We start from the raw sequence: 13,597 nt of genomic DNA on the forward strand, positions 1-13,597 counted from the left end.
TTAAGAGATATATTACTCTTGAGAAAAAAAAAAAAAAAAAAAAAAAAAAAAAAAAAAAAAAAAAAAACAGAAGTATTGGGAAAATAATGTTTCTTTTTATAAATAAAAATCAAGCGGTGAAAGAACTGTTGATTTGGGATTAAGTCTGTAACTATAAGCTGTGAAAGAAAAGAGAAATCTCGGTTGAACAACATTTTTTGCATTTTTAAAACTCTTACAATATAGTGGTACGCTGGTAGAGTTTCTAACTCATGATTTTGTGAGCCTGGATCGAATCGCAAACTATACAGGTTCTTCAGAGTTATATTTCAACCTCACTAACCTCTAGAGAAGTGCAATGTGTAAAACATTGATATAATAAAATTGGTCAATGGTGAATAGATAGATAGATAGATAATGATAAGTTAAATAATAATACTTGCTTTAAACAACTCGGGGAATGCATTAAATACCTTTCATAAAGAAAATAATGCAGAATCAAGTAATTTATTGTTATATTTTTTTGCAATTTAATGTCACGTTCTAGTCAAGTCGTAAAAATACTAAGCCAACAATTTGAAAACCCAAGTTCAAACCACGTAAACTTTTAAGCATTTTTCAAAGTTGAGGATAAGTTAAAAAGTTTCTACTGGATTTCCAAGAAAATGTAACATTCGAGTTAGAAAAAAACTTTCAGAATATTGCACACACACACAAACACACACACACACACACACACACATATATATATATATATATATATATACAGTATATATATATATATATATATATATATATAGTATATATATATATATATATATATATATATATACTGTATATATATATATATATACTATATATATATATATATATATATATATATATATATATATATATATATATATAATTCACAAGTTCTTCAAGTATATATATACAGTTTACTAGTAAAATAAATTTCCAAAATATTCTCACGAAAGATAGAAATAAGAAGTCATCAAAATACAGTTCAATTTCAATTGATGAAATATACAAATCCACAAGGAAATGTATCAGTAAATAAAAAGATATCTGAAAAAAAAATTTCAAGTTGGGAAAGCAATTAGAATTAAAGTAACAAAAACTTCATATTTTCACGAGAAAATTTGTTGGTCAGATCATAAATAGAGACACTGAAATAAAAACAATAATAAACTATAAAAGATTAAATTAGAGAAATCTGTCAATATATTAAGAGGATACTTTCCATTCTACAGTCATAGTACTCAAGAGACGGAATGAAAAAGCTCTTCTTCTCCTGCTATTATTATTATTATTATTATTATTATTATTACTATTATTATTATTATTACTTGCTAGGTTACAACCCTAGTTAGAAAAGAAGGATGCTATAAGCCCAGGGGCCTCAACAGGGAAGATAGCCCAGTGAGGAAAGAAAACAAGGGAAAATAAAATATTTCAAGAAAAGTATCATTAAAATAAATATTTTCTATATAAACAATATAAACTTCAACAAAACAAGAGGAAGAGAAATAAGATATAATAATGTGCCCAAGTGTACCCTCAAGCAAGAGAACTCTAACCAAAGACAGTGGAAGACCATGGTACAGAGGCTATGGCACTACCCTAGACTGGAGAGCAATGGTTTTATTTGGAGTGTCCTTCCCCTAGAAGACCTGCTTACTATAGTTAGAGTCCCTTCTACCCTTGGGAAGAGGAAAGTGGCTACTGAACAATTACACAGCAGTAACCCCTTCTGTGAAGACAAATTGATTGGTAATCTCAGTTTTGTCAGGTGTATAAGGACAGAGGAGAATATGTAAAGAATAGGCTAGAATACCCAGTTTGTGTCTGTACGCTAAAGGAAAATGAACCGTAACCAGAGAGAAGGATCCAATGTAGTACTGTCTGGCCAGTCAAAAGATGCCATAACTCTCCAGTGGTAGTATCTCAACGGGTGGCTGGTGGCCTGGCCAACCTACTACCTAAGGGGGCTAAGCTACAACCCTAATTGGAAAAGCCAGATGCTATAGGAACAGCCCTGTGACGAAAGGAAATAAGGAAATAAATGATTAAAAAGAACGAAAGATTAATACTAAATATTTTCAGAACAGTAACAACATTAAAATAGATATTTCATATATAAACTAAGAAGAGAGAGTTATGTCAGTCTGTTCAACATAAAGATATTTGCTGGAAGTGTGAATTTTTGAAATTCTACCAATTCAACTACTTGATTATGTAGATCATTCCACAAATAAATACGATTTTATTATAATAGTTTTATTAAGATTTGCTTGGTAAAAATTAACAACTAGAATCTTAAATAAACTGGAAATAATGTTTAATCAAATATAGGTTACGTATATCAAATAGTAATTATAAATGGTGAATTGTTCGTCCAAACTTGAGGATAATTTACACAGGTTTGCTGAAGGTTAACATTAATTGAATACTATTGTTTAACATTTAATATTGAGTTTTGCAGTAACAGAAAAAACTACAAGATTAGGTAATATATCCTTAGAGTTGTAATTAGCATTCGATTAATGTGATGGTCTGGTGGTTATGGTACCTGACTATGGATTTGGGATCCAGAGTTTGAATCTCTCCAACGCGTAAGTATTTTTCAAAGTTGACACATGACTTTGAAATTAAAAGATGTACTAATTCTGTCACTGATTAAAGAATTAATGAAAAAATATTGGTTGACGGCTTAAATAAAACTGAAAAGATTCTGCTTAATTCTCACTTGAGAGAAATTTCTTAAGTCTTATTAATATTTCAGTATATTTGATAAAAGTTCAGAAATACCTGAAGAAATGTGAAAATTGACGAAATCTCCTAAGTGAGTGAATTCGAATTGAAGTATAAAGATATATCTCAAATGAAATTTCCTAAGTCCACAACAGCAGAAAAATTTCCTAAGTTCACAACAGCAGAAAAAATTCCTAAGTCCACAACAGCAGAAAAATTTCCTAAGTCCACAACAGCAGAAAAATTTCCTAAGTTCACAACAGCAGAAAAAAATTCCTAAGTCCACAACAGCAGAAAAATTTCCTAAGTTCACAGCAGCAGAAGAAATTCCTATGTCCACAACAACAGAAAAATATCCGAAGTTCACAAAAATACAATATACAGAAACATGGAAAAGGTTTCAAGTCAGAAAAAAAATCGAAAATTAGTAGAGAGTAAAAATTCTCAAGTCCAAATACAAAACTATCGGTAAAATTACAAAAAAGCAATATTACCTCCAGAAAAATATAAATTGTAAGAAATCATAAAAAGTAAAATAAAATTAGTCAGTCAAGTATATAAAGGGGTTAAATTTCATTCGAAAGCCATAATACTGAGTACTACGGACATGGACAGAATAAAAAGCTTTTCTTCCGTTACTGAAATGGAGATAAAAACTGATGAGGTTTATCCACAAGATATGGATGTCGACGAACAAGAGCAATTCTATGTCGAAACTGTGACGCAGAAAATGTCTCAGATGTTGTGTTTGGTGGAGAGCAGATGTCAAGAAATGGCTTCCTCAAAAAGAGAACTTCAACGAAAAGAGCAAAGACTTCAACAACAAGAAGTTAGACTAATTGAAAAGTCACGAGATACTGATGGAAAACTCTCGTTTGAAAGTTCAGAAAAACATTCTTCAAAATAAAGACTCCTTTCTGATGGAGAAGGAAGCAGTGTTAATGAGACGAGAAGAAATGTTCATTTGGAATTGTGACTGCACCTATAAGCTGTGAAAGAAAAGAAGTCTCTGTTGAAAAACATTTATTACATTTGGTAAACACTTATAATATAATGACACTAGTTAAAGTGTCTAACTCATGATTCTTCAAAAGATAACACGATTAAACGGAATTGGGAAAAGACAAAGGGAATTTTAAAGCTGGAAAATCTAGAAGATAAAAAGAAAAGGAAAACGATGTTGAACCTTTTTCATAGTTTCTAAGTAACATTTTGTGTTGTCACATTGCATGTAAAATTTGTAAAAGCTGTTAAACATGTGTTTTGAATAATAATGTTTTATAGAATTTATTTTTTGTATATTAAAGAGTACAATATTAAAATTATCACTTTCTCGTTATTTTAATTAGCCTACTTTAATAATATATTTTTGTATTTCAAAGATAAACTTGATGGGGAACTGTGTTAATCATGAATCAAAATGTAACAAATAACATTAAAGGTAAATTGGACTAAAAGCATCTTGTGAGAGAGAGAGAGAGAGAGAGAGAGAGGGAGAGAGAGAGAGAGAGAGAGAGAGAGATTTACTACTAATATATTGCATTACTCAATGCATAAATAATTCTCTGATTTTTATATAGACTTTTTATTACACAAAAATATATTCTCAAATGTTATTCCTTCGAGACATCATATCAATATAAAGTAACAATATTTTATTGAGACTTTCTCCAATAAAAGATCATTTGTAAGAAGTTAAACTTGTTGAAGTTGAATCTGAGCACAAAGATAGTTTACCAAATTGGTTGGAAAAAAAAAAAGACATAAAACTTATTGAAAACTGGGTGATATTGAGGAGGAAATGAATATTTGAATGTCCTCAGCTTTCATAATTAAGAATAAATAGGGGGATAGATTTGTGATGGTTGATATATAAATTATTCCTTAAGACTTGAGGAAATAAAATTTTTGGGAAATTTTCTTTTTATAAATAAAAACCAACCGATGGAAGAATTGTTCATTTGGGATTGTGACTGCACCTATAAGCTGTGAAAGAAAAGTAGAGTCTCTGTTGAAAATCATTTATTGCATTTGTTAAACTCTTATGATATAATGACACGTAATTGAGAGTGTCTAACTCATGATTTTGTGACCCTGGATCAAATCCCGGTCGTGATAACTGAGCAGGGGATTTCACAGTTTAAATTTCAGCCTCACTACTCCTGAGCCTTGATCGATGCTCATGTTGCGGTAAAGCAGCCTCAAAAGAAGTTCCAAGAAGAGCTCAAAGTTCTTTTTTCCCTCAGAAATTATTGTGTGTAAAACATTGCAAATTTTACAATTGCGTAGTTTAGGCAGACGAACTTTACCCTACGAATTATTGCCATTCAAAAGTTTTGTCTGTAATGTCTATGTAGTAGACATTATCTAAACTTTTTAGGTTATAATTTGTTGATTTCAGATATTTATTGTAATCTAAAGAGAACAAACATCGAAAATCAGAAAAATTTTTCACTTTTATCCCTTTTTACCAAGAAATACAAGTTCAATTAATACGATTTTATTCATTTTTGTCAATTCATTGTCAAGTATAGTTATGATACTGAGCTAGCGACTTGAGAAACCCGAGTTCGAACAACGTAAACTTCATAAGAATTTTTCATAGTTAAGGATAACTTGAAAAAGGTTCTACTGGATTTTCCCAACATGGGTCTTGAAGCCGTAGTCCATTTTAAAACTGAAATTGGTAAAGTAAGAGATGAACTTTGTGATTACAAGAATTTTTGGAGATGTCATTACGACCATCCCATTGTTACATTAAATTATCCAGTGCTTGCTGCCTAGTCAAGTAAAATTGAATGTTAACTCCAGCTCTTTAAGCCTAACGTTAATCTCCACGGGGCTGAGCGTTTCCGCCTTAGGCGGTGGAGGGATGTTTACGTTAAAAGTGAAGTCCGCCATCTTGGATTGACCACGTTTGATGAACGGATTGGGTCGAGCAAAACAAAGGTTAAATCTGTCTTTTCAAAAGAACGAGGAAATGAAACTTTACAAATGTACTAGCGTGATAATCCAATGTTTAAAATTACTCATGATGAGTTAATAAATGGTTAAATGGAAAAACAAATGTAAATCACGAAATTACTTTAAAATTCAAAGTGACCCGGCCCAACAAAGCAGACGATGCCCAGGTCACGTGACAAAACTTTACCAAAATGAATTATATATGCACGTGGCGATAAATGACTGAAATAAATTTCTTGAAATTAAAACATGTTAGAAAGCGCATGGGCTTATGAATGCATAAAATTAGTTAAAAGGTAAAATAACAGGTCGAGGCTGGCACCGTTGTTACTTCACAATTACGGGTGCACCGAGGCAACCACTGAACTAATTCAAAAGATAGATAGGCACACGAGGCAACAACTTATCTGTTAAAGTGCACTCCCGTAGAGGCTAAACAAAAATGAAATTTCCCTCACGCGGAGGTAAAACAAAAATATCCTGGCTAAAGGACTAAAACAAAAATCTCCTCGCTAAAGGACACAAAACAAAAATATCCTCGCTAAAGGAAATTAAATGGAACTACATGCAGTAAGTCACGTACGCAGACAATTACGCACTCTTAGTTTGGGTTGTAAACAAGAATTACGCACCCTTTAGTTTGGTTTGTAAACAAGATTCGCCATCTCGGAACAAACACGTGGAATGAAACGGACTTGGTGAATTTAAGTTTCTACGTTACTTGTTAGAAGACTTAGAATTATGTTGCGCCAATTCGTTCTGTAGAACAAGGACACGTGCTAGGTATACGGGGAACGTTAGTTAGAAAAGTTAAGGTTAGTTTGGAAAGGTAAACGACACAAAGGAAGGTAGACCAAGGTACAAAATGTTACAAAATAGATGTTAAATTAGCAAAACTGGTTGACAGAACGAGTACATCAGTGCTCTCGTTGAACAGTAAATACGGGCGTCTGAACAACACAAACCTTATTTCAAGCAGTTTAGAACTTTCCGGCTACATGTGGAATGCACCACAACACGTGGGTGAACGGATTTGAGACAAAACGAACTTCCTACTACAAATTGTAGTCTTTTTGTAGAGAACATTCAAGCAACAAATTAACCTGGTTACGTAGTTCTTTCCTTAAACACGAGGTGTATACAAAAAGATCATAATGACTACAAATTTCTCTTCCCAATTAAAGTCTCGCCATTACACATTCGACAAACTGGCTGGTGCGTGCGGGTAAGTGATATAGCAAGTTACTGTATGCTTAATCAAGCTGATTAATTACGTTAATGCTTCACAAGTCAAGGGTGACGATCCGGTTCGAAGGACCACTCGTGTGGAGAATTATTTTTTTTATAATTAATTAAATGTTTGAGTGGGACTTAGTTAGTCCAGCAAAGTCTCCCTACATCAGTTACTCAAAGATCAACAGGGGAGGATAAGGAGCACTTACACTCGGGGCACAAACACCCTGTTAATAACTTTACTGCCGTAGTTCACTAACCCTCACTCTTAAATGCAAAAAAAGGTAATTGTACTGTCCAGAGACCGGACAACTCCACACGTGAAAATATAACGGATTTTGAGCATAGAAAAAATCTATTTTTGGGTGAGAGTGCCATATCATCCTGATGGAAGGGTTCCTTTAGATAGCCTTCTAAGGGATATTTGCTACAGCGATACTCCCAGAAAAAATAAACTGAAGGTCTCCAGGATTCTAACTCCTGGCGGGAGTATCCAATTAAGGAAATCACATATCAGGGGACGTATTTTTAGATACGACACACAGCAATCTTTACCTCGAATAGATTTACTATAAAGTCCCAAAACAGTTCACTGTTCATCACAGCACTAGATGACGGGTTTAATAACACTACCCGCCGCCACCACAAAATGTTTTATTTCATGTACTTGCTTCACATAGTGTTTGTAGAAGACCCAGGATGATTTCCACCCACTGTATGAGCGGAGTCTTTCAAAGTCCATATGTTGAAAGAAGTTCAACGAAGAAGCAACTTTCCTCGAATCGTGACCTGCGGGTATACTGTTAGGATCCGCTCTTCGAATAAAGTAGGTGAGCTTCCTTCTCAGTTGTCTTAGGGATAGGTTTGATCCTGAGGTTTTGCCTCTGAAGAGCTGTCCTCCCATGAATTCTGAAGTTCTTCGAAGATAGACCTTAAGACACTCTACTGGGCACAGAGAGGTATCTTCCTTCAATGGTCAAATTCCTTCCATGGATTTTGATGGACTTCGTTTTCCTTACCACCTTCTTGTTTAAGAGGTCTGAGGTATATTCTTTTAACAAGGGGGTGGAGTGTTAGAAAAATTCTGGAAAACGGGGTGGAGTTCTGCTCCATTTCCACCCGAGTCCATTCGTTATTAGGCTGTGAGCCCAGGGATCGAAGGTCCTGCGATCCCAAAAGTGATACAGTCTGCCTCCTACCTGGAGCCCTTCTTTGCATGGGGGGTCCTGCGGATTTGTTTCCGTGACTACGTCTTCCTCGGCCCCAAGAGGAGTTACCTCCGGGAGAACTTCTCTTAGGGCCTTTTCCTTTCTGATTAGGGCGAAAGGAAGTTGACTGCCTCTCAAAGTTAGGTCTTAACATTGGCAACTAGGCTACCAGTGCTGAGGGACCATCTGGAAAATGGTCTGAGGCATCGTGGTCATAGTCACAGCAGGAAGTTGTGCAGGTCTGTGTGGTCTTCTTGCCTCTTTATTCTTAGGCTGGGGACCTCCGTCCGAGGAAGATTTCCTCTTTGAGCTCATGCCCCACTTTTGGAGAAGGTTCCTGTTCTCTGTGGCTGTTCTGGCTATGATCTCTTAGACCAGTTCCTATGGGAAAAGGTCTTTACCCCAGATGCTCGAGGTAATCAGCTTCCTTGGTTTGTGTCTTATGGTTGCTGAGGCCAAAACAAACTCTCTGCAGGCTCTCCTCTCTCTGAGGAAAGCATATAAGTCTTTCACAAGCGTACCCATGTGGGACTTAGCCAGGTAAATGAACATTTCACGGGTCTTCTGTAGACCTATACTCATTTCCAGGTAGTTGTGATGAGAAAGGTAGGCCGCAAGTCTCTCCTTCGTCTCCTGTTCCTTCCTCAGAAGATGGTCTGGCAAATTCGGAAGGTTCTCGTTGAACTGCTGGACTGCTATCTCTGAATCCAACTTAGAGACGGAGAAGGTTAGGTGGACATCCTCCCACTTCTCCTCGCAGGTAGGTAGTGTGAGAGACAATGGTTTGCATTCCTCTAGGGTTGGGCAGGGTTTGCCCCCGTCGACTGCCTTGACGGCAAAGTCTAGTGCTTTCTCCGAAAAGAAAGGGGGGATGTCTCTTGCTCAGTGCTGAGACTTTGGAGTTGGTGTACCCGGCTCCTTTCAAGGTTTTCAGGAGGGTGGCTTGCGCCTTGTCATGCACGAAGACAATGACCTCTTTGGGTATCGTTTCCTCACAGGCTGCATGTTCATCCCACAGTCTCACGTAACAGTCTGGGTAAGTTGAAAAGTTAGCCCAGAACTCATTGTCTTCAATCAGTTTGGTCCCAAACTTCTCCGAGACAAATCGTTTCCCATTCATCATGGGCATATGCTCCGCATACCTCCAGGGGTTGGTTTCGGAGCAGTGAGGGAGATCCAACACTTTAAGAGGCTTCTTAGTGCAGCCCTTGGTAGATCCAGGGTGGTCCGCCCTCTCCTGCAACCGTATCTGCTGCTGCCTGAGTGATTCTCTCATCGTCTCTTGTTCTTATTGGAACAATTCCATCATCCGTTGAGTTGAAGTGAGGATTGCTTCATTCTTGTCGGCATGTGCAACTGGTTCTGGAGTTGGGGTTGAAGAAGTTGACGGCATAAGTTGGTATGCCATCACAGTGAACCGAGGGTCTTTGGTTGCCGTTGAAACGGATCCTTCTTCCTCCTCTTGTGGATGTTCCACGTCTTCTTCAGGGCCTCCTTGCAGTAGGTCATTCCCAGTGTCAGTGGACACTTCTGACATCCTTTCTTGGTGGATGTCCAAACCTTCCAGTGCCTTATCTATGTCCGCGTCGATCTTCAGTTGTATGTCGGACGACTGCAGTCATAAAAAGGCTGCCTCCGGGTCTCGGCAATGCTCAACCAAACACAATTAAATTATTAAAATTTAACTGTGAAATTATACACAGGAAAGAATTAATACTCGACTTTCCAAAGGATGAAAATGCTGGAGAATGCATGATAAATATTCCAATAACTTATAACAAAACACCGAGTTAATATGGGAGCACAACTTGCTTAGAGAGCTACAAGAAAAGGAATGGCGTCGTAGTAGCAATACGGAAGGAGGTCCACCAGGTACCTAGATCGGCACCCCCTTCTTTCGCCACTCTTCCCCCTTACCTCAAAGAGTTAAATCTATTCGAGGTGAAGATTGCTATGTGTCGTATCTAAACATAAGTCCCCTAATATTATGCGATATCCTTAATTGAATACTCCCGCCAGGAGTTAGAATCCTGGAGACTTTCGGTTTACTTCTCTGGGAGTATCACTGTAGCAAATATACCTTAGAAGGTTACCTAAAGGAACCCTTCCATCAGGACGACATGGCCTGAGCCCAAAAAAGTAATTCAATGGCCTACTCTAGCTTTGTCAGGTCGATAGTCATCTGCACTCTTAGGCTCTGTTTCGGCTCCATCCCAGTGACCCCAGTGAGATGCTGGATAGGAATCTTACGTTGTGTAATTAGAGACAATAACAAAAATGGGAGCAGTGATGTAAAGTAAAGTTATGTTTAAAGATATGGATCTTTACCTTCGAAGCAGCTATTCAATAATAAGTCGCTCGCTAACACACCCTTTTCAAGATACTTACTCTTTTTAAAACATCGGGTATTCTGTCCCGTGATCAAATATTCATAATAGGCACATTGAAATAAATGAGGGAGTAAAAGTACAACAAGGTTTATTACCCTAATATTTATTCATCTTACAAATTTACATTAAATGGAACGGACATCTTAACAAACACAAGGTAACAACAGAAATGCAAATTAAATAAGAAATGTGATTGATTAGACTCGTGGTCTTCTGCAATAATTAATAATCAAAGTTGGGTTGGACACGTGGCACAGGTGACCCAGAGACTGCTAGTCTCAAAAGCAAAATATATGGAAAAAATATATATACAAAATCTCACCGCACACAACCCGAAATATGTAATAGCCAGTTAACCTAATAAAGTTAAAAGTTAATCTAAACTAAAAAATGGGGGAAAACGAAGTGCCCACGTTTTTGGTACCTGCACTCCTTGGAAGACAGTCTTTGTCCTCGAATGGCTGTTGACCGGATCGTTGCACTTTGCACTCTTGACTGGCTCACACCAGGAATCTTCACTTTGGCAAATATGGTTTACCAGGCTCCTTGGAATATCGTCTCTCCAACTGGCAGGACTCCTCTGTGAGTCAGGTTTTGGGAAGGGGGGAGGGGGTGTGAGCCAGAGGAACACGGCTCCACTGACAGGATGTTCAGTCGGTCACATAGGTCAGACGGCCACAACTGCTTCCGGAGGAATGGGGCTTGGTTAGGTTTGAAAGGGCTTACCTGGCTTCACCTTTTAAGACAGGTGAGGGTCGTGGTGCGCAGGGTAATCCATTGGAGATGCCATATCAGGACTTTAGGACAGAGCAATATATTGTTGCAAGGAGTGCATAGGAGCTAAGATTTTGTACAAAATACTCAGAGAAATCTTGCTGCTCTAAGGGAGTTTATACATACATCAATCCTACCTATTCTGGCTTGCTAAAAATTAATTAGTTAATGATCAATTAGCAATGGGATGGTGCGATGGGCATACATCTTGAAATTAAAAGAGCTTAATTATTGGCACTGAAAAATAAAAGCTGCTTTCAATTCAGCAGTATTGAGAATTATATTCAAATCAGTTTAGTAATTTATCTCGACCCAAGTAGTTTAAGGAAAGAACCACCTTATGCCCGCTAAGGCTTTTGTTATGCATATCTACGCTGTGACGTCACAAGCATGTCGTACGCTACTGTCACCAAGTTTATTTGATTTAGAATAGTTCTCCCAATGTTTTGACAAAGAAAACCTAATATGGGAGAGAACGTTTAATGGGCAGCTACAGTATTATTAGGAGAGAGCCAAAAATACAAAAGGAAGCAGAAGAGAGGAGATAATTCTTCACATAAGCAACGGTTTAATAAATTGAATAACAGAATGATGTTGAAATACAATTTTACTATAATAGTTGTATTACGATTTGACCAGTAAACATTAGGTAATCAAATCTTGAGTTAACTGTAGATAATGTTTAATAATAGTAATTATAAATGGAGGATTGTTCGTATAAATTTGGAGTTAATTTACAATGGTTTGCTGAAGGTTATTATGAATTGAATACGAATTTTTAACATTGAATATTGAGTTTTGTTGAAAAAGAAAAAAAATAAAAGGTGAGGTAATATATATTTATTAGTTAGAGCTTGACTTTAGGAATGTGATGGCTTTGTGGTTATAGTACTGGTCTTCAGTTTTGGGATCCAGAGTTCGAACCTCTCAAACTTGTAAGTATTTTTCAAAGTTAAGGCACAACTTCACATATTAAGATTGCACAAAGTCCATCACAAAATAAAGAATTACTGAAAAAATATTGTAAGTTGATGGCTCAAACATAACTGGAAAGATCCTACTCATTTATCCCTTGAGTGAAATTTCCTAAGTCCTGTTGATATTACAGTAAAAATAACAAGTTTAGAAATAGCTAAAGAAATGTAAAAATTGACAAAATCTCTCTGAGAAGTTCAAATTGAAGTAGAAATCTGTATCTCAAATGAAATTTCCAAAGTCCAAAATAGCAGTAAAATTTCCCAAGTTCACAAGAATGTACAGAAACCTGAAAAAGGTTTCAGGTTAGAACAAAAGTTAAAATTAGGAATAAAAATTCTCAACTCCAAATGCAAATCTATCGGTAAAACTGCGAAAAAGCAAAATTATCTCTAGAGAAATATGAATTGTAAGAAATCATAAGTAAAATAAAATTATTCAGTCAATTATATAAAGGGGATACATTTCAATAGAAAGCCATAATACTGACTACCACGGATATGGACGGATTAAAGAGCTCTTCTTCTCCCGTTACTGAAATGGAGATAACAACTGAGGAGTATTATTCACAATATATGGATATTGACGAACAAGAGGAATTTCATGTCGAAACTCTGAGGCAGAAAATGTCTCAGAAGTTCCAAAGAAATAGAACTTCAACAAAGAGAGCAAAGACTTCACGAACAAGAAGTTAGATAAATTGAAAAGAGTAACTGGATACACATGGAAAAATCTCGTTTGGAAGTTCAGAAAAACTTCCTTCAAAATAAAGACGCTTTTCTGATGGAGAAGGAAGCAGTTTTAATGAGAAAAGAACAAAACGTTTTTCGACAAATATCAAGATTGAACGAAATTAGTAAAAGACAAGTGGAATATGAGAAGGAATTATCAGCATATGAAAAGCTTCTGATGGAAAAAGAGAGACAGATGACCTGTCAATTACAACACAATGATAATATACTTAAAGAGGCAGAAAACTGTTTTTTGGAATTAACAAATGAGTTGGCCACAAAAGAGGAGCTTTTAAGGAAAGCTGAACAAGAAGTACTTGCTTCCAAGTCCAATAACATGCAGTCGTTAACAGAAGAACAAGAAAATATCTGGTACGAAAGGGAGAAGGAATTCGAAAACCACTTTTCTATGGCGAGACAGAGACTGCAGGTAACAGAGGCTTTGTTGGAAGAACAACGGAAGAATCTGGAAAGTGAGAAAAGACACTTGGTTTCTAGGGAGCACCAAATGAAGGAATACTGGGATAGAAAGATGACTGAATTGGGGGCAAGGGAAGTTGCTCTTCTCAGCAAAGAAGAAGAACAGTAG

The 13,597-nt window shown here is 36.4% G+C and overlaps 1 protein-coding gene across 1 annotated transcript; it reads left to right on the forward strand.

Annotated features, from left to right (window-relative positions):
- Positions 1 to 13,000: 13,000 nt before the first annotated feature.
- LOC137651518 (putative golgin subfamily A member 6-like protein 3) lies at positions 13,001 to 13,597 on the forward strand. Its single transcript, XM_068384748.1, has one exon. It carries the CDS (start codon positions 13,001 to 13,003, stop codon positions 13,595 to 13,597), a length of 597 nt encoding a protein of 198 aa, XP_068240849.1.

This window comes from Palaemon carinicauda, chromosome 13 (genome assembly GCF_036898095.1).
Source record: "Palaemon carinicauda isolate YSFRI2023 chromosome 13, ASM3689809v2, whole genome shotgun sequence".
Taxonomy (NCBI): Eukaryota; Metazoa; Arthropoda; class Malacostraca; order Decapoda; family Palaemonidae; genus Palaemon; species Palaemon carinicauda.

Bases quoted from the DNA above. Each gene is read 5' to 3' on its own strand.
- LOC137651518 (XM_068384748.1), top strand. From the start codon at position 13,001: ATGGAAAAATCTCGTTTGGAAGTTCAGAAAAACTTCCTTCAAAATAAA.